The 20,486-nt window shown below is 32.2% G+C and overlaps 1 protein-coding gene across 24 annotated transcripts in view; it reads left to right on the top strand.

Annotated features, from left to right (window-relative positions):
* Window positions 1–20,486, top strand: part of NRXN1 (neurexin 1) — a 1,115,374-nt gene that overhangs the window by 87,281 nt on the left and 1,007,607 nt on the right. For 17 of the 24 annotated variants that reach the window (XM_072768323.1, XM_072768320.1, XM_072768314.1 and 14 more), the window contains exons 3-4: window positions 15,622–15,639; window positions 18,869–18,898. The exons of 5 other annotated variants lie outside the window; for them this stretch is intronic. In XM_072768323.1, the coding sequence (XP_072624424.1) occupies window positions 15,622–15,639; window positions 18,869–18,898 (48 nt within the window). The remainder of the gene's footprint in view (window positions 1–15,621; window positions 15,640–18,868; window positions 18,899–20,486) is intronic. 2 more of the 24 variants (XM_072768310.1, XM_072768328.1) reach the window with 1 other exon arrangement.

The following is a 20,486-nucleotide window of genomic DNA, read 5'->3' as shown; positions in this document are numbered from 1 at the left end:
AATTCTGCCTAAACAAAAACAACCATGTTCTGCATATTTTGAGTGCTGAAGCCATTTTTTTTTTGTTTTTGTTTTGCCAATTTTTATTTTACCAGTGGTTCATAATTTCTTCTTTCCACTTCCTTCCAACATTGGTCAGAAGTCAAATGCCAAGGTCTTCCACAAATAAAATTTGCTTCTTTTGTAATTGTTCTTATGGGGTTCTTTGGAAGAATAAGGAAATGGGCCTATAGGAAATTATTTCCTTTTCTATATTATTTTATTTTAAAAAAAGATTTTATTTATTTATTCATGAGAGACAGAGACAGAGAGAGAGAGAGAAAGAGAGAGAGAGAGAAAGATACACAGGCAGAAGGAGAAGCAGGCATCATGCAGGGAGCCCGACCTGGGACTCCATCCCAGGTCTCCAGGGTCACACCCTGGGCTGAAGGTGGCGCTAAACCACTGAGCCACCCAGGCTGCTCCTCTATATTATTTTCTAACATGTTCTTAGTGTCTTTGCATCATATATTATTTTCTGAAAGTTATTTCACAATACATTTTACTTTACTTTGTATGGAAGACTGATCTGGGCTAGACCATGTGTCTTTTATTTTCATAAAGCTACACTGAAGTATCCTCATAGACAGGAATTTGTATTGAGATGATTGCTTCTTATCCAGATCTTTATAAGAACAGTGGGATATTTCCTAAGACATGTAGGAAAACCTACATGGTGGTGGTTATTTTTGGTTAGGGTCATAATCCAGTCCTAGGTTTTATGGAACATTTCCACGGTACAGAAGATTCTATTGAACAGTCCTGGTTTAGAAAGTAGCATAGAAATGTCTTCAGACTATATGTCTTATTGCTAATGGCATTTATGTATTAGTAGCTTACCCACTCTAGGGTCTGGTCTCACTTTTTTTCATGTGTAAAATATAAAAAAAAAAATTATACGAGCAATCCATCTGTACTTGATGCAGACAAATTTTAAATGTTTAACTTGCAAATTTTGATAGATGTGTTTTCAGATGCTCTTTTTTTGGTGGTGGGGGGGTGTAGTTAATTGGTTATTCTTTATCCTTTTTCCAAAACTTTCAAAACAGGAATCTATTAGAAATAAAATTAGAATTCTAGTTTCTTGTTTAAAATTCATATGAAAAGAGAAAAATATCCAATTTGGATTATTTTAAGGAGTTTAAGAAGCATGCAGCATTGATCTGATTTTTAAACCACTTTGGTTGTTATTGATACCATTCCTTTTAGAGTTTTACTCATTGTGGTGACTCTGAGGCCAATTAACCAAGGTTTTATCATGTGTTACAAAAATGGGCCGTTGGTTTGATTTTTTAGACAGACAAGAGAATATTCATTTCAGTTGCATTTTGGGATCATCGTTTGTAAAAAGATAAATTCAATTAGAATTTCAGGGACTATAAATAGGATTAAATTACAAATAGAAAATAATTATATTTCTTAGAGTGTTGTATTTAAAGATAAGCCTTGTATAGTAATGTCTTCACAGGAAAATCACATAAAATTTAGTTGTGTACTGTAGGAGTCTACACAATAGATGATTCAGTTATTTCTGCCAATTTAACTACAGTATGTAAAAAGCATTCTAATCAACATACATCCCATTGGAACCGGAAGATGTTTATCACATTTACCAGACTAGCATCCCTGAAGGTAGTATTTAGAAATGACTAAAGACAACTTTAAATTATATATTTCTCATATGCATAATTGATGTAGCTGCTTTGAATTGTTTTAATTGGACAGAGCATTTTAGGTTAGTAGCTACACATCAAGTAATGGCCAATGTAAGTGAAACCTGAGGTAATTCTTTGGACCCAAATGCAGAGATGCCATTTTAAACAGTACCTTTCTGTGTAAAGCTTTCAAGGCAAAATTGGTAGAAAACTTAAAATTTATTCCTCATTGTCTTAAAATGTCACTTGTCTAACCATGCTAAAGACTCTCATTCCATCCAATACAAATATCTGAGCTTTACACATGCCATTATAATTAATAAATTGTATAACTTATTAAAATTATGAACAATTTAATTAAAATATTTTTATTGATATATCACTATAAATATATCATGAAGCATTAGATTGCATGCAGTAAACAATGATTTGACAGAAGATTTTTTTTTAAAGAAGCTCCATAATAAGCCATTATTTTAATGGGATTATTTGCATTTTAATTTTTTTGTTTGTTTTAACTTAAGTAATTTGCTCCCTACAAATATACTATGAGCCTTTGGGGTACATGTGATTAATTTGCTAAACCTCCAAAATATAGAGGAAAGAACATATAATTTGGGATTAAGAGAGCTGATTTGTACTATTTAGTCTTCAATTTACATTTATTCTCTCATGTTTACATTTATTCTCTCATGTTTATTGAGTGTTTACAATGTGCCAGGCACTGTACTCAGAACTGTACATAAAGTGACAAGAAAACAGATATTATGTTCATCCTGCTGGATTTTAATTGTTACTTTCTTAACTGATCTTGGTCACATCATTTTGATAATGAATAAGATTATACAAGTGGTTTTGTGAATTGAAGTGATGGTTGCTGTATTCTACTGTTTTGCCATCATCTTCACTGTCAGATCTACTTAAGAAATAACAGTCCAAGGAGGAAACATTTTGGAAATGTCCGATTAATGAATCTTGAACTACCTGAGAATAATATTTTGATAGAAAATAATACATACTTTGGTTTACCTTGTCCAAATAAAAAATGTTTCCAATTGTTACTTTACTTCTGATGTGAGAATATAGTAACTAAATTTGGCCTATTGTGGCAAGTAAATCTTGCCTATGCAAAGAAACTTAATTGTCTTCATCCCACATTACTAGTTTCATAGGAGCCAAGCAGGAAATTAAGATTGGAAATTAATTACTCATTAAAACACATTTATTAAGCAACTCTTATGTGTACACACCAGGCTAGCAGCTGAACAAAGGAAGAGGAATAGAAAACTGTTATTCAGCAACCAACTTTGTAGAAGGAAGCATTAATTATAATAATGTCATGGCTAACATCATTAAATAGGTATTATCTGTACATGAAATACTTTATAATCTGTCATTATTGAATAAGTGGCTTTGCATTATTTTACTGCTATGAGCCACAGCCTCTCTATGGAACAAGTTAGATGTTTAGTACATGGAAAATTAAATAAATGTTCTAAAAAAAGTACCTAGTTTCCTAAAACTGATTTGTGATGATAGAGCCTAAAAAGGATCCTAACTGCAGGCTTTCTGTCCTTTCTAATTCCTTCTTTAGGGAGAATGAGATGAAACATTGAAGTATCACTTCGTCAGGAAATACCCATATTCTTTAGGGATTTCTAGTTTCTTAATGATTCAGTGTACTAGTTGACTCTGACAATTCATTCAAATTGTTTTCCCTCTCATTCTGTGAATATTTTACTCATATTTATAAATTTTAGTTAGAGTGGTTTATTTAGTTATTTATATCGATAGATCCATGCATAATTATCAAGTTTATTCTCTCAGTCTCCATTCACAATAGTTCCCAAACTACTCTAGAGAAGCATATTAATTAAAAAAAAAAGATGAAATCGCCAACTCAGTATTTTAATCTTTTTAAATTTTTATCAGAGAGAGAGATGGGAGGGGCAGAGGGAGAGAGAGAATCTTAAGCAGGCTGCATGCCCAATGTGGTGCCCAACGTGGGGCTCGATCTCAGAACCCTGAGATCGTGACCTGAGCCAAAACCAAGAGTTGGATGCTTAACCAACTGAATCGCCCAGGCACCTTTATTCAGTATTTTTTTTTTTAAATAGTGATTTTTCTAGTCTTTTTCCATCTTGTTTTCCCCACAATGTTACCTGCAACATTGCACATTTTTACCATAATTTACTTCAGACAGCTATATATGCTAAGTTACTAGGTACTACTATGAACTACATTTGCTAGCAGGCATTAGCCATTCCACGTACTGTACATATAGTGTAACTAGTTTTTTTTTTTTTTTCTGTTAATGTAATAGTATCAGAAGTCTATTAAGGTTTTGTGTCATTTTATGTACTGGTGAATTTTCTCTGGTAATACCAGATCTAAAGTAGTACTGTCTTAGTTGAGACTGCTATAACAAAGTATCATCCACTGGGTAACTTATAAAAAACAGAAATTTGTTTCTTGCAGTTCTGGAGACTGCAAATCTGAAATCAGGGTGCCAGCATGGTCATATACTGATGAGAGTCCTCTTCCAGGTTGAAGGCTGCAGACTTCTTGTTGTATCTTTACATGGTGGAGAGCAAAGAGGGGAAGCAAACTCTCTCAGGACTCATAAGAGCACTGATGTTATTCATGAGGGCTCCACTCTGATTACCTTATATAACCCTAATTATCTTCCCAAGGCTCCACCTCCTAATATCATCATTCTGAGAAATGGGGTTTCAACATAAGAATTTTGATAGAATACAAATATTCAGTCCATAACAAGTATCATATCAGGATGCTGCCTTTGGTTTTGCAACATACATTTTCTTCTTTGAAAATAAGATAAACATATGGTTATGTCACATAATCTCTTTCAAGCCATTCTAATGCCAGGATTGGACTAAGATGTGAGATGACCTCAGTAATCTTTAGAAATCAGCTGTCCTTCTCAATACTTACTTCGCTTACCAAACAACAGCTCTTTGGGATATCTAGATTGTTATTCATTAAGGTGTTGAGGCTATAAATAATATGTTTGTTTTTATTCTTCTATTGCCTCATTTCCCTTACATTGTAAAAATAGTTTGGATGTCATTAACCAATAATGAAAAATGATAGTTTTTGATAATAAAGTGGACAGTGTTCAACATTAAGAGCAGACCTACATTTTTTAAATACTAAAAATAGACTTTCTAGGTTTACTTTAAATTTTTGTTGTGTATCTTATTCATTTTTATTTAAAACAGCATTGCCACATTTTTGTTTCCTTTTACTACTCCACAGCTAATGCTTCCATATTCAGAGTTATTTTTTCTATTGCACCACTCATATTTTTTTATTTGCTTACTCAATGATGTATTTCTTAACAAGATCTTGAACTTCTACAGAATTATCTAGAGCTTTCAGCTATTCTTTTTATTCTTTCGTAGTCCTTTCCTGTTATCTTTCAGTGTTGCAAAAGCGTTGATTCCTTTATTTGCCCATTTGGTTTATTTTCCCATAGTGTATTATTCAGTAATAGACCTACTTTATAGAAAGGGAAATCTTTGACTTATTATAATGTAAGAGAATTTATTATATGAGATTTGGGATGGAGAGTACTTTTTACTAATGTTAAAACTGCTGTTGCTATTAAACTATTATGTAGTTTATACATAAAATCTATGACAAATAGTATTAAATGACCTAATACCGGAAAAAATGCGAAGAGATCAAGACAAAAGTTATTTGATTGCTTGTTTACTCAAAAATCAAAACATATTTAGCATTTTCTCATTATCTGTGAGGCTTACAGGAAAGGACTTATGATAAAAAGAATAATAATTGTCCAGAGCTTATATTATCCAAAGATATTTTAGTATGAGAGCAAAATTTTTATTGGAGTTCTTTCCCAACTTTTGTTTTTATTTTAAAGTTAAAATGGAAATATATAATTCACAGTATAAAATACAGTAACTAAATCTAATCTTAATTTAGGTGTTCCTTTAAAAATATCATTATGAATTTAAACTCTTTCCTTTATAAACAAAATTAACAAAGAACATAATACACAATAAGTGACAGCTTTATATTAAAAGATATTACCAGAGAAGTAGTGACTTATTTAAAACTCTTAACAATACTGTCCAATAGGGCTTCCTGCAATGATAGAAATGTTCATAATCTGTGATGTCCAGTCTAGTAGCTAATGACTGCATATGACTGTAAGAATGTGGAATTTGGCTGTTGCAACTTAAAAACTAAATTTTTAAATTTATTTAATTGTAATTACTTTTAGTGGACATATAAGTAGGCATATGTGTCTGATGGCTAACATACTGGACAGTTAGAAAATGCTTTTCTTTTCTTTTAACATGGACAAACATGTAAAGTTAAATAAGAAAGAGAAATATAGAGAGATTTATAACTTATTCAGTGCTTATTATCAGTAGATAAATATATTTCCAATGGAGTAAATTAGTAGTGTTATTATTGATTATGTTATCAAGTATTTATTATAAATAGTTTATTTTATTCTAGCCATATTAACTTTCTATTCTTTTTTAAAAGAGTTTATATATTTGAGAGAGAGAGAGAGCACAAGCAGGTGGAGCAGCAGAGGGAGAGGGAGCAGCAAACTCCCCACTGAGCTGGAAGCCCTACATGGAGCTCAGTCCCAGGACCCTGGGACCATGACCTAAGCTGAAGGTAGATGCTTAACCAACTGAGCCACCAGGCACCACTACCCACATTAACTTTTGTAGGAAAATATTTTTATAGAGAAAAATATGAAAGTTTGAATTTGTTTATGAAAGAGCAGGCTAGATGGGTATGTGTGCATGTGTTAGAAATGGCACACCTGCTTGTATAGATGTTTAGAGTAGAGCTTATGAAGTGGTTACAACATCATGGTATTTCCACACCTTCTAAATCAATAAGTAATGAATTATAACCTAATGAGATTATTTTGAAAATTAAATCTTCAGTTTGGACGTTGCTTGGGTCAAAAGAATTCAGACTTTCCAATAATCAGAAAACAGTCCAATAATACGACTGTCAAGAAATAATGAATTATGTCACATTCATGCAGTTTCATTTTAAAAAAATAAAACAGTTTTGTATGATGGAATTAACATTTCAGTATTTTTACAAGAGTCCAAAAAAGAAATCTCTTCATATTTCAACATATTTTTTTGAGCAGCAAAAGGCCATTTTAGGAAAAGATATGATGGAGAATTATTAAGGCTACCTTGAAGGCTTGTGTTTGTGGTGATTTGATTTTATGGATCAATACATCAGCAGATAAAGGGTAGATTGTTTAAGCTCATGGGTTTTCTGCACATGGGCTTGCATTCATATGGCCTAAAGTACTAGATATGAAGACAAACAGCTACATATATAAAATCTTCAAAAATATACAATTGGTTGTGTCTATGAACAAATGATTTTCTTTTTAGCCTTTAACATAAAATTATTTTATTTTTAAAGAAAATAGGAGTTTGAACAATCTATTCATTTTTCTTCCTACTTGTCTGTTGATTCAAATTTTATTTATTTATTTATTTTTTGTTGTTGTTGATTCAGATTTTAAAAGATTTGGACTTACTGCTCAGTTTCCAGGAGATTTACTATACAACATATATGTAAAAGGAATAAGAGTAGTATTTTATCAGATTTACATTTCATAGCTAAAATTAAAGGGCAAATATGCTTTATATGTCAAATGCATATATTACCTAACCTTCCAAAATAATTGCTTTTGTTAATAAATGAAAGTGTCTTTTTATTTTATATATTTTAAAAAAGGATGCAAAATTTTGCATGCTCTGAATGAAATGAACACTTTCCTTTCAATTTTAAAGACAGCAAAAATTTATGGATACTTTTTCTCTTCTTTCTAGTGGGTAGGATGCCCAAAGGTAAACACATTTACTAATCTGGTCTGCTTTTTGCTATTAAAGTAGAGTAAAGATTCTCTAAATGTATGTGTGTGTGTTTGTTTTTGTTTTTGTCTATTTTGGTTTATTTTTGTTTTTTGTTTTTTTGTTTTTTTGTCCTTTGGGAAATAATTTTAATAGCACAGGGGAGACAATTGCTAGGACATTTTTTTTTCCTTCAATAAAGGAAAGTAAACAGCATTACATTTCCTTGACTTTATAGAATCATTACATAAATGCAATTAAGAAAGAAATATTTCATATAAAATATTTATGCCTTCTTAAAAAGGGTGAAAGAAATCATAAATACAGTCTTCTTACTTCTTTATTATATTACTTTTTAAAAAGTAATTGATACATTTTGGTAATAGTTCCAGTAATGTAACACAAGTGTAGTAGACATGCCAACATTACCTTATATTACCCAAAATCCTTATATTCATTTTTTTAAAGATTTTATTTATTCATGAGAGAGAGAGAGACAGAGACAGAGACACAGCAGAGGGAGAAGCAGACCTCCTGCAAGGAGCTCGATGTGGGACTCAGTCCTGGATCTCGGGATCACTCCCTGAGCTGAAGGCAGACACTCAACCCCTGAGCCACTTGGCTGTCCCTATATTCATTTTTTTCAAACAATTTTTGAAATCCACACAAACTTGGACAAGGAGCCTTCAAACATACTTTCTATCCACTCTTAGCATCTTCTACTGTTTTTTTTTTTCTTCTACTTTTTATTTGGGTATCTTGGACAATTCATTCAACCAAAGCAAAATAACTGATGCAATAATATAAAGATTATATAAGATATATTTATGCAAGCACATTTAAAGTGATAAGATAACCAAAGTATTAGTATATTATTCCTTATTTCTCTTGAATATTTGAGATCTTCATAATATTGTATGAAATATTTTGTAAGAATTACATTCACTCGTTTTCTACTCCCTTTTTTTTGTCATTGCTGTTGATCTATTGATTGAAGTATAATTGATATACAATGCTACATTAGTTTCAGTTGTACAACATAGTAATTCCACAACTCTATATGTTATGATGTGCTCACCCTCACCAGGAGGGTAATTATCCTTGTTACCATACAATGCTATTATGATACCATTGACTATGTTCCCTATGCTGTATCTTTCATTCACCTGACCTTTACATTCCATATATGGAAGCCTGTACCTCCCACTCCCTTCTGCTTTCTATGGATTGATTCTAAGGAATTCAATAGTGTTTTAGCTTAACTTGATATCACCATGTTATATTTAGGAGGCAGAGAATAGCATCAACTTAGAAATATTAGATTTAACAATATTAAACTATTGCTGTTTGACCAATTTTGATCTGAAAACAGCAAATTCATATGTTTCAATCTCAGGTACTATTGGACTAAATGATTTTAGACTTTGAAGAAGCAGAAGAATTCTTTGTAACAATCATCTTCCTATTGAAATGTGCTATAGTTGAAAAGATAACTAGATATTTTGTTCATTATAGTAATATTTTAGCCAATCCCAGGAGACTCCTAGAAAATTTTGCATATTATCTCATTTATCTAGCAAAATCAAAAACAGTCCGTTTCCTTTAAAATGATTTTCAGTAATTTCTATAAAATTAGATCAGCCATGAATTATGAAATATGTAAATGTCTTGGTGATTTTAAAATTTAGGTATAATTAATGTACAGTGTTTTAAATACTGAAGAAAATGAAACTAAAAGCCCTAAAGAACTGATCAATCCTTTTAATATCCAGTGCATTTTTTTCTTCTAGACTATTTGTTACATATGCAAAGGTCCATTGAATTGAAGACAATATGAAGTATTTCTATTATTGAAATAAGATTTCATTTTCCTTAAATATAAAAATATATGTATAATTGACAAGTCAGTTTTATATAACCCTTTTTCTATTCAGTATATACAAAGTAATTTATTAAACTCTAAATTTAGCTCTTTTTTTTTTTTTACATTATAGTTGACTTATCCTATCTTCATGCATGTCCCCATGCTTAAAATGTTCACTTTTTCTCAGATAAGTGAAGTAGATTTGTTTTGGACTGATCTGAGAAACTAAGTATAGATGAGTAAAATCCAATGTATTTGGAAGTTTACTTGAAAATACTCTGCAATAAAATAATTAGTGAAAAAGTTGTGTAAATCTAGCCTACGTTAGTTCTCTCAAATGAAGGGCCATTGGCAGTCTTCAGCAGAAGTTCAGCTACTCACCATCTTATTGTTGGTGAACCTAGGCCACTTTGTGGAATATTCTCTTCTGTTGCCACACACCTAGAGGATATCTCCCATTCATTTGTTCATAAAAAAAAGTCATATCTGGGTACTGGCACATCCATAAAACCATGAAAAGTGGTGGTAAGTTGGGTAGTTAGATAGGGATGCATTTAAATTTATTCTCTCAGCTCTAATCCAAGAACTTTCTCGCTCTGCTTTCTAAATTATGACAACCTCAGACTTTTAGAAAGGAAGCACTCCTTACCTCCACCAGCTTTCTTTGAAGTTATATAGCAGTGATTGACTTTTGTTGGGAAAATACATGCTAACACTCTGCTTAATTTTATCTGTCAATTTCATATTAGGAAATGTTTGTTTCTATGTCAGCAATAAAACAATAAAAATGAGTGACATGAGCAGACACAGTGTAGACTGTTCTTGACACAATTTTTATGGTCACTCATATATAATTTTTATTCTTAAGTCCAGCTATTGAAATTAATATTGTAATGTTAACTCAGAGTTAACATTTGTAGGGAAGAACTGAAGCTATAAAAGCAAAACAAAATGTCATAGTCCCTCATGAAAATAGAAGTTGAAATTGTGTTCAATATAGTTTGTGTGACCCATCCTGTATATATTTTAGTATGTTGACTAATAGCTATTAAATTTCATCAAATCCATTGAATGAATCTGCCAAATAATTATCCTTCCTCTCTCTCATCCTTTTTTTCCTTCCTTTCCTCCCTCCTTCTCTTGTTAACAAGATGGAGCATTTTGAATTGAATGCTACATGGACTTTGTATAACAAAATTGATATCTGTATGATGCAGAAACAAAGGCAGTCTGCAACACAGCAAAGTACTATTTCAAAAGTTCTTTGAATAAATAAGTTGAAACTCATATCATTTTCTAACAGAAACATTCTCAGGCATGCTAAACTTCTCAGACCACTTAAATGACTCATTAATTCCATAATAAATTTGAATCATAGTTTTATATCAAAAGTATACTTGGGCATTGCTTATAATGTTTCTAGGGAAGATGTTTTTATAGTTCCGAGGGTGATGCCGGGAATGTTGTTGCTGCTGCAAGTTGGTTTAGAGATACTCCTTTTATTCCTGAACAGTGAAGAGAGAGAGAAAAAGTATCATCTATTCTAGTTGGCTCCCCTCAGGCCCTAAGACTGGGATTCCAGCAGCCTGGGTGGAAGTGTGATTTAGGTAGATTTAAAACAAGTGGCTGAGGGCACCTGTTAAAACATTTTTGGAACTAGCCATTCCTGCTCAGGCTGTTTCTTTCCTTCTATAACCTTCCGTAATAGACCTCTTTGCTTCATTTGCTGTTTGAACTTTCTCTTGGTTCTGGCCAGCATTTCTCTTCATCCAGCTGACTGCTGCACAAATCCACATTTTCAGTGCTTTCCTCCATTTTCTAGTCCTTGAAGCATTCCCAGATGATTGGGGTTTTCTAAAGGCTTTCACTGTTAACACCAAAGGAAAAATAAAATAAAGCAAAGCTCCATCCGGTGCCACCATGGGAACCAGATTCTGCTATACTGGCATTTAATCCCCAAAATGAGGGATAAAGTCTTGAAAATAATGTGAAGGGCTGGAAAGGAGAGGATAGAAGCTAGCAAGCTCAATCAATATATGTAAGAAGAGAATAAAATCTTATTCTGTATTCTTCTTTCTGCTGGCCGGGACCAGTACCAGTTTTATTGGTTGGAAAGTCACCTGCAGTAGAGGCAGTTTTGATGAAGGAGAGAGAGAGCCAAAGAAAAATAAAGGGAGCTGGTCAGAAGCAACTAGCAGGGAAGGAAGGAAGCCAGAAGAGAGAAAGAATGGCTAAATAGTGACGGATTACTTACAGCCAATTTTGAGTGTAAAATGTAGCACATAAGTTGCCTCTTGCTTATAGATTTAGATGAAGCCTTTCATAGTGGTAAACTTAAATATTGATTATACAAAAAAGAGTTACCTGTAATATTTTATATCAAACTTTAACTTATCCACTGGTCATGATTAAATTCCTGATTTTCTTTATATTGAAGCAAACACATTTGTTTCCTTAGTCATCCTCCCCCCACCCAAAAAAAAAGTATATAATCAAAATTATGTGCAAGGAACATTCATGATAAATTAAACTTACTGTCTTTACAGTCTTAAAAGCTAGGGGCCAAAGGAAATTTTTTTGTGGAGATGTTCTTTTGAAGTAATTGAAGAATATACATTTTAATAGTCTGCAGCTTCCCTTCATGTCAACAGCACACAAATTATTCATAGCATGACTGATGTACTGGTGCCTATTCTCATTTTCATGAGGGAAACGTGTCTTGTCTGGAAGGAAAGGAAAATTTAAGGTATCTTTTTTGTGATTTTATTCCTTATTTTCATAATGACAAAAAATGAGGGTGATCTTTATAGGTGGCATGGTCATCATAGTAAAGTTGATTACTAAGATTCCCTTGATGTACATAGCAGAATTAGTCAGCAGAATTAAGAAGCCAAGGTTTTCTGCAAACCAAGAGCTTATTCCTAAGGTGACAGTGTCCACAGGTAAGGCTGGATAGACTGCTTTCTTCCTTACATTGAAGAAAAAATACTACTTTACTTTTTACGGTCTGGCATGCCGATTTTTGCCTCTCTCTCTGTTGCTATTAAAAATCAAAATACTATTTGATTGCCAAAGATCTACAAAGGGAAGGCAAAAATTGATGTTATGAGGAAAACTATTCTTTTAAAAATCATATTCTTTTATTTCAAAAATCAAGTAGAAAGGAAAGAGAAAAGGAAAAACACCTGGAGAATGGCTGTAAATGGTAGAGCTACCATCATTTATTATGTCCAAATTATGAAATAATATAGGGAATCATTTTTAGGTTAACCATCTTTAAATTTATTTATTTATCTTTTTAGAGAGAAAGTGTGAAGGAGCAAGTTGGGGGAGGGGCAGAGAAAGAGGGAGAGATTGAGAATCTCCAGCAGACTCCCTGCTAATCACAGACATGGGGTTTTATTTTAGGACCCCGAGATCATAACTTGAACCAAAATCAAGTCAGATACTTAACTGACTGAGCCATCCAGGAGCCCCTAGCTTACCAGATTTTAAATCAACTAAAGCAAACAAATGGATACCAAAGGGGTAGAATAGAATGATAGAAGCTAAAGAGAAGTTTCTTTGTTTGTTTTTTTTTAATTCTATGATTGAGTCTAAAAACATATGGAATGCCAGTAAAGTCTGTTCCAAGCCGTTTTCTTCTTTTTATGGTCATTTTTTTAACATATAGGAGTTAATATATCACCCTTCCTTTTATTCTAGTACTTTGATTATTTTTTTTTTATTTCTAAATTTGTTTTTTAAGTAGGTTCCATGCCCAAACATGGGGTTTGAACTCACAAGCCTGAGATTAAGAATTTGCATACTCTACCTACTAAGCTAGTCAGGTGTCCTTGATTTTTTTTTTTTCTTTTTTTTTTAATCTAAGTCTTCTGAGACAGCCTGTTTTCCTGAATTTGGTCAAGTCAGGATTTGTTTACACATTGGGCATGACTAGGATTTGCATACAAGGGGTTCCATTAAGTTTGCTGGTTCTCTCTATGAATAAAAACTCAGAAACATGCCAGATGGCAGGACAAGATCAATGGCGCCACCTGTGGCCCTGTGTCTTAGTTGACAGTGAAAGAAGAAAACTCACTTTCAGGGGATCAGAATCAATGACCTTGATTTTATTACAGGACAACTTCCTTTCCTTATCTTACTTAGCTCGTTTATGAAACTGGTGTTGGGCCCGGGCCGGTGTTACTTGTTTTTCATTTTTATTTTACTATTAGATTTTCATGCAGCACTTTACCAAAAAACCATTTTCCTGAGACTGCTACTTCTCATCACCATATTTGCCAATCTTTGTTTACAGAAGTTAATTGGAGCCATAGTAAATGATAGACTATTTTGACAATTGACTCTCCCCTAAACCCCATAATTTTGTGGTTTTACTTTATATATTAAATAATTTTATTTTTTTAAGCAAGCATTTTAAATGGGGACTAGAATTTTAAAGGGTGGTTAACGTTAAATGAAAGTGTTTCTTAAACATGAAAATAATCTATAAAATGAAAATGTGTCTTAAACATTAAAATAATTTCTATCTTTTTATAATTTCCAATGTAGTAAAATAAATCTTTAATATTTGTATCCATGTCACCTCAGAGTTGCAACTGAAAAGTAGCAAATTCAGTCTTAACTCCTTATTTAGCAGATTAGAAACCAAACCAATCAGGAAATGAATATCACATATCAAGTATTCGTCTTTTTTTTTTTTTTGTTATTTCTTTTAAAATAAACTCTGGCAAACCAAGTATTTTGTACAGATGCTGTTGTCCACATTTATCCACTAGCTATTTTTGGTCATATGTTAGGACCACATCAGTAAATGTGCCTATGTTGATATTTCAGTTTCCAGCTATTATATTTTAAACAAAATTAATGATTCTGAATTTGTTAATAACTTTAACAATTGAAAAGAGTTATTTGTTGAACCTTATGAAATGGTGCTTTTATAAGTTGTTTTCCTCCCAAGTTCCTACACTTGCTGTTTTTTTGTTCTTCGTAAACACTTTTGATCAAATAGCCACTTTTAAAATTACAGCTGATTAAATAAAAGACTGAGACTAGAAATGTCAACATGGCTGTATTTTATTATTGAAAACATTTGATAAATACCAAAATCTTGATGTTGCCCTAGTCTTGGAAGAAAGCTTCTCTTCCATGTCTTAACCTGGATGCCAAGCCCTGTGTATCAACGGTACTTAAATTGTCTAGTAGTTACAAAGGCTAATTTAAATCCCATACACTTGTATTGTTTATGTGTAGGAAATACATGCAAAATCTGCTTGTATTATGTATGTGTGTTTGTATATACACGTATATATGTACACATATGGAAATACACGTATATATATGAACATGTGTAAATATTATATAGGTTATATGGAAACAAAAAGAGAAGTTTACCAAATATTGTCATTATATTAACTATATTCATATTCATACCCTAAACAGAAGTACAAAGTCAATAAATCATGATAAATTTTGCCTAATGGACAGCTCCCAAATGGACTTTTCTTGTAATAATTACTTTTTCTAGTTAACCATTTTAAAAGTCAGCCTTTTAACAAATTGTGATAAACTACCATTATTTGCAGTGAAATATGAACACTATAAATAAAGTATATTATAAATTTTAGTTACATAGATTATCATTGTATTTAAGGAAAATATTGAAGTATTAGAAATACTTAAAGGCCATGATGGTAAATGGAATTAGATATTTTGTAGAAGTGGAATATCTTTAAGTGAAATTTCATGGCTGTTGGCAATGGACATTATTTTATCCAACTCCAAATCAGAGTTGAGGCAATAACTTTTTGGAATTGTAAATAAATAGAAAAATAAGATTTTAAAGATAATTGCCTAGAAAAACCATGCCAGTAACATGTAAGAATAATGTTTATTTTACACAGGACAGGAAAGGCTTTTTAAATTTCCTTGCTCAGGACATGGCAGTATTACCAAAAATTTGTCTCACATTCTTTAAATGCTGCCAATAGGAGGGAACCTGCTTCCCATGATTTTGTTTCCCCCTTTGAACGGTAGCGATGGAGCACTTGCATGATGTGTTTGGTGCCTTGCATGAGGAAGACATGCAAAGGCAAAGGTCCAGTCTGCATGCTGCTTAATGAATGTTTTTCCTTTTCTCTCCCTCCTTGTCATGTGCTTTCAGAAGACAACAATGTGGAAGGTGGGTGCTTTCTACTTTATTTTCCAACTCTCATTTGCTTTTTAGTTCTTAGTATTAATAGAGTACATCTCGAATTTAGACGGTAAGTTGAACTTCTGAGCATTTGTTGATTTCTGGATTGTGCATCACTTTTCATATAGAACATGCACTCTCAACCCCGTCAGCCTCTATCTGAAACTCCTTCAGCTTTAACTCCAACTCTTGATGAATTCCAGCATCCCATATAAACCCTAGAATGTTTGATGCAGTGTTCTGTATGGAAAACATGATACAATCCTGCTTCTTTTATTTTAGATGAGAAAGTATTTCTTTGCAGTTTCAGAACTCAGTGCATGATCTTTTCTCCATTTTTTTTTTCTTGGTCAGAGTGATTTATTTTCTTTTGGAAATGTTTAGCATTACATCACCTCAAACTCATTGGTTTAATTTAAAATGATTTCACTTATGTAAAGAACACAGAATAAAGCATTGACTATAAGTAAGAGGCACAAATTTAGATTAAAATATAAGCCACTGGCCATTGGAAATGAAAGTATACAGCACTCCAACATGATTACTGGTAAGTATATTTGTGATTTTCTATGTCTGTTAAATAAAACTATATTTATTAAAGTTTTTCCAAAATTATCTCTATCAAGGAACTTTGAGGAAGTTACACATTTTTCCTATAGAATCCAACAAACTAAAGCATATTTCGATATTCTTATCTTTAAAGAACTTAAATGTATAAGTCAGTTTGCTGCCAAACAAATCTCTAAAGGATAAAAATGCAAAAACAACTAGATAGACCAAAGAACTGTGAGAGGGAAGTTGATATTCTATCAATGCATATAATCACAGCATTAATAATTCTTGCATAATTGTTTTTCTAATGTCTATATTTCAGAAGTGTTTAACGTATTTTATTTTGCTGCAATATTGTGAAATAGAGCCATTCTGTAAAAATAATGAACATTTCTACAGAATGACAGATGTCTTAGAAAAAGACTTCCCATCTAAGGTTACAGATAGCTATGAAAGTTACTAAGATTTGATGTCTCAAAGTACAATTCATGGTAATACAAAGTTCGTCAGTAGCAGGCTTCAGCATTTCTTTGTGATGATTTCATGGATAATAAAATTGCTTAGCTCCTGCACATTTCTATTCCATTATTTAAGTAAAATAGTTTAAGATCTCAAAAGTAATCATCAATGACTATTTTTTCAAGTGTTGGCTTTGGATATGGCTTCTGTTTTTCTATACTATAATTTTAATAGCATGTGAAAATGCACTTAGTAAAGGTGATATTACCCCAAGGATCTGACATCTTTCAAAATCAGTATCAGTTATATTATGCATGTTATTTGAGACTGAATTTTTTTTAATAAGTATCTTCTCAACTTCTTTTGCATTTCCTCAACCATTCTGTAAAATGTTCCATGTTTTTGTTCTTTCTCTTTAAATCCACTTGCATTCCAGGGGCTTTAAAATCAGCCTAATAAGCCTGAATGCTCCTTTCCTCACATATGCATCTCATGAAAATTTTTGACAAGATTTTTAGAATAAAGACCCATAAACTACTGTAATAAAGTTTATCCAATCATAATTGTACCATTCCTATTTATAACTTGACTTTGGCAATATAGTGGAGCTCCCTTAGTGGTAGGAAATTCTAGCATGAGGAATGTGAATTCTTTTGAGATTTATTAACTTCCATCCTTACTGAGGTGGTATTCGACACCATCATTACAAGTGTTTTATATATTTTCTGAAAGTTAGATCTTATACAGAGATCATTTCCTGATTTAGTATACAAAAAATTATAAACTGTTTTTAGGAAATATATTTAGTAGTTTTAAAAGTGGAATTAAATGAGAAAATACACACAGAATCACCAACAGATCATAAACTTTTTAATCTGCTTGTGTGATTTTTTTTGTTAAAATCACTTTGAAAATATAAAAGGAAGCTATATTACAGAAACATTAAACCTCTAGGATCAGTAGTCCTCATATTTTGATTATATGTTGATCTGTAATTGTATCTGCCCCACAGGGATGTTTAAATACTCTGGAAATTTTAAGGAAATAATGCAGATTAGTTTTAGTATTGATATCATGTAGCTCAATAAAGTCTCAAATATATTTTAAATAACACTAGAAATATAAATTCTGTTGAATTGCTGTGTTACTATATTGTTCTAACATTTTCCCATATTCTTGAAATAGACATGGATCAAGGAGTAGCTTTGTTTCTGAATACAGAATAAAGAACTAGGAATTAATGCCTCTCAGTAAAAAGTATCTTCTTGGATTGTGAGAGAGTTTTTGAAAAGAACCTTAGTGGTATTCTTTAGAAAAGGTAATCTTCAAACTGAAGTCATTTGTCAAGTAGCAGATAACAAACAATTTAAATAAAGGGAATTCAGCGTCATTTTAGAAAACGTCCTTGATGAAAGTATGATTCATATAAAAAAATAAAACATTATTAAATGTATATATATATTCACAACAACTCCTAGTTCAGTGTTTAGGCAATGTTTAAGTAAAAGACTAAGTAATTTTGTTCTCCATGGAAAATTACTTGAGCCTATTTAAAGCTGATCCATTGTTTCCTAAAAACAGTATTCTATAGTAAATTCCAACTTTACAGCTGCATGTTTAATAGCTTTTTTTTTTTTTTTTTTTTGTATTTGAACAAGCTTAGTCAATTGCTACATGTGTCAGACAAGGAGACATTTCTGCATTATCATTTCAGTGTGACTAAGGATTTTTTTAAGTTAATTATAAAACTTCTCATTTTTTTGACGAGGGGAAAAAGATCAGACCCAGCCCATGTTTCAGATATTCCTTTGGGTTTTTAAAAAATCTAATTTCATCACCAAAGAATAAGAAGCCCTGTGGTGGCAGTGTTCAAAATAGTCTCATCAAAGGGCACAAAGGGCAGATGCAATATTTAAGGGATTGGTTGGATTTTAAGTCACAATTTTATGCTGTTGATTGTTCCAACTGGTACATTGAAGAAACACACAGGGCAGCATATGCCAGTGTTTAAATTGTAGTACTATAACTCTTTGCCCCCAAGCATTCCAACCAGGGGTTGAAAGAAGGCTTTTTGATTTGCCTCTGTGATACAGACATGTCTCATAGGAAACAAGACGTCTGTCACTGGACATTTTTGTCACCGTGACCACCCTGCCTTCCCATGCTCCCTTGTTTATTGCTGACTGTGCTCTTGTTTTCCTTCAAGGTCTGGCGCACCTGATGATGGGCGACCAAGGTATGGGCTCTGTTCCTTTTCCACTCTGCTTTCAGTGTTTTCTTGTTCTGTAGCTGCTTGAAACCATCACTGCAAAGGATGGGCAAATGCTTGCAAATTATCTGGCTGCAAATTAAATACATAACTTTTGTTCACATCTTTACATGTTTTTCGCCCCTGTGTGTGTTGGTTTGATTTTGGTTTGCTCCGTTGACTTTTATTTTCCTTCATTCTTTGCACTATAATATCTGCAAATAGATCAGACATAAGATTTTGTGATTGAAAGTTTCTATACATTTCTAAGCATATGCAGTTAAGGGTAGCTATAATAAAGAAAACCTGAGAACCATCAGAAGTTAATATCTGATATTCAGTTGAACTGACTGTGCCAAAAAGAGTCCATTTTTCACCCATGCATGGCAGTTTGGGAACATGCAGACATCTTTGGCTTCTGGCTTCTAGAATGCTGAGTATAGTGTTTCACAGAATCAATAATTTTCCTACCTATAGCATAGTCATTGTGTATCTTCTTTTTTGTGTAATCTTTTAAAGTGAGCATGGGCGTTTCAATTTTTTTGCATGTTGCCTTTAAAAAAAAAAGACAGATTTCTCAACGTGTGCCGATTTTATCTCCACGTGTTTTCAAGTCTTTATTTATACTTTCTTGTCTTGTTTAATTTTCAAACAGTAGTGCATTTACATATATTCATAATTCTTATTGTTGTTTCTCTTTTTATTCTCTTTGTATGGAAACTCTTTCTTCATGGAACCATTTCATCAAATCCATAGGTAAAAGTAAAGGTATTACATTATTTTATTTCTTTTTATTATCATCTGTATGAATTACAGTGTGTATAACTTATAAAAATGTATTTAGAACTTTTCACATTAGTAATGGGCACTGAGAGGTAGGTATGAGTGTTAATGAATATTAATTTAAGGTAAGAAAAATCCATCAAAATGTTTCACTGTTTTTTTCCTTGCTCTTTAGAGTGATTTTTCTCATGTTTGCTGCTTATAAAATTAGTATATTTAGAAATTAGCTACAGGTTTCAGTATCACTTTTTGCAGTATCATTTAATGATGAGTGTAGTCACCATAAATATATCATCCTCAAACATTTAACTCAGGAGCACACCTGCCCCAGCCATTTTGCATTGGGATGTAAGTCTAAACATGTGCAGCATCTAAACAGTACTGCAGTGTGCTCATTACCTCGTTGCCTGCTAGGTGTCATATATACATATTAATTCCACAATAATTTGAAAAGGCAGTACCGTGAAAGAAATAAAGAAACAAGACAAGCCTGTTCTTTATTTTTCACATACTAACTTTGTTTTAAGAACATTATCAACCAGGTATATATTTCTGCATCACTTGGTAAGTCAGGCATGTGTACTTCTTGACAGCATTGATGCCAGATTTAAAAGCATGCTTAATTTGCCATTTAGAACCATCCACATTGTGTTTAGTGTTTTCATTAACAAGAAGTAGATAATATGTAGCTGTGGTAAATATGTATCACAGCCTTTAAGTTAACCATTTTTAACTATGTATTTCTGAATGTGTCCTTGGTCTCTTGGTTTTTTTGTTTTTGTTTTGTTTGTTT

The sequence above is a fragment of the Canis lupus genome, chromosome 11 (assembly GCF_048164855.1).
Source record: "Canis lupus baileyi chromosome 11, mCanLup2.hap1, whole genome shotgun sequence".
In the NCBI taxonomy this organism is placed as follows: domain Eukaryota; kingdom Metazoa; phylum Chordata; class Mammalia; order Carnivora; family Canidae; genus Canis; species Canis lupus.
Note: the sequence above shows the minus strand (reverse complement) of the source record. Positions and strands in the feature narration are given on the sequence as shown.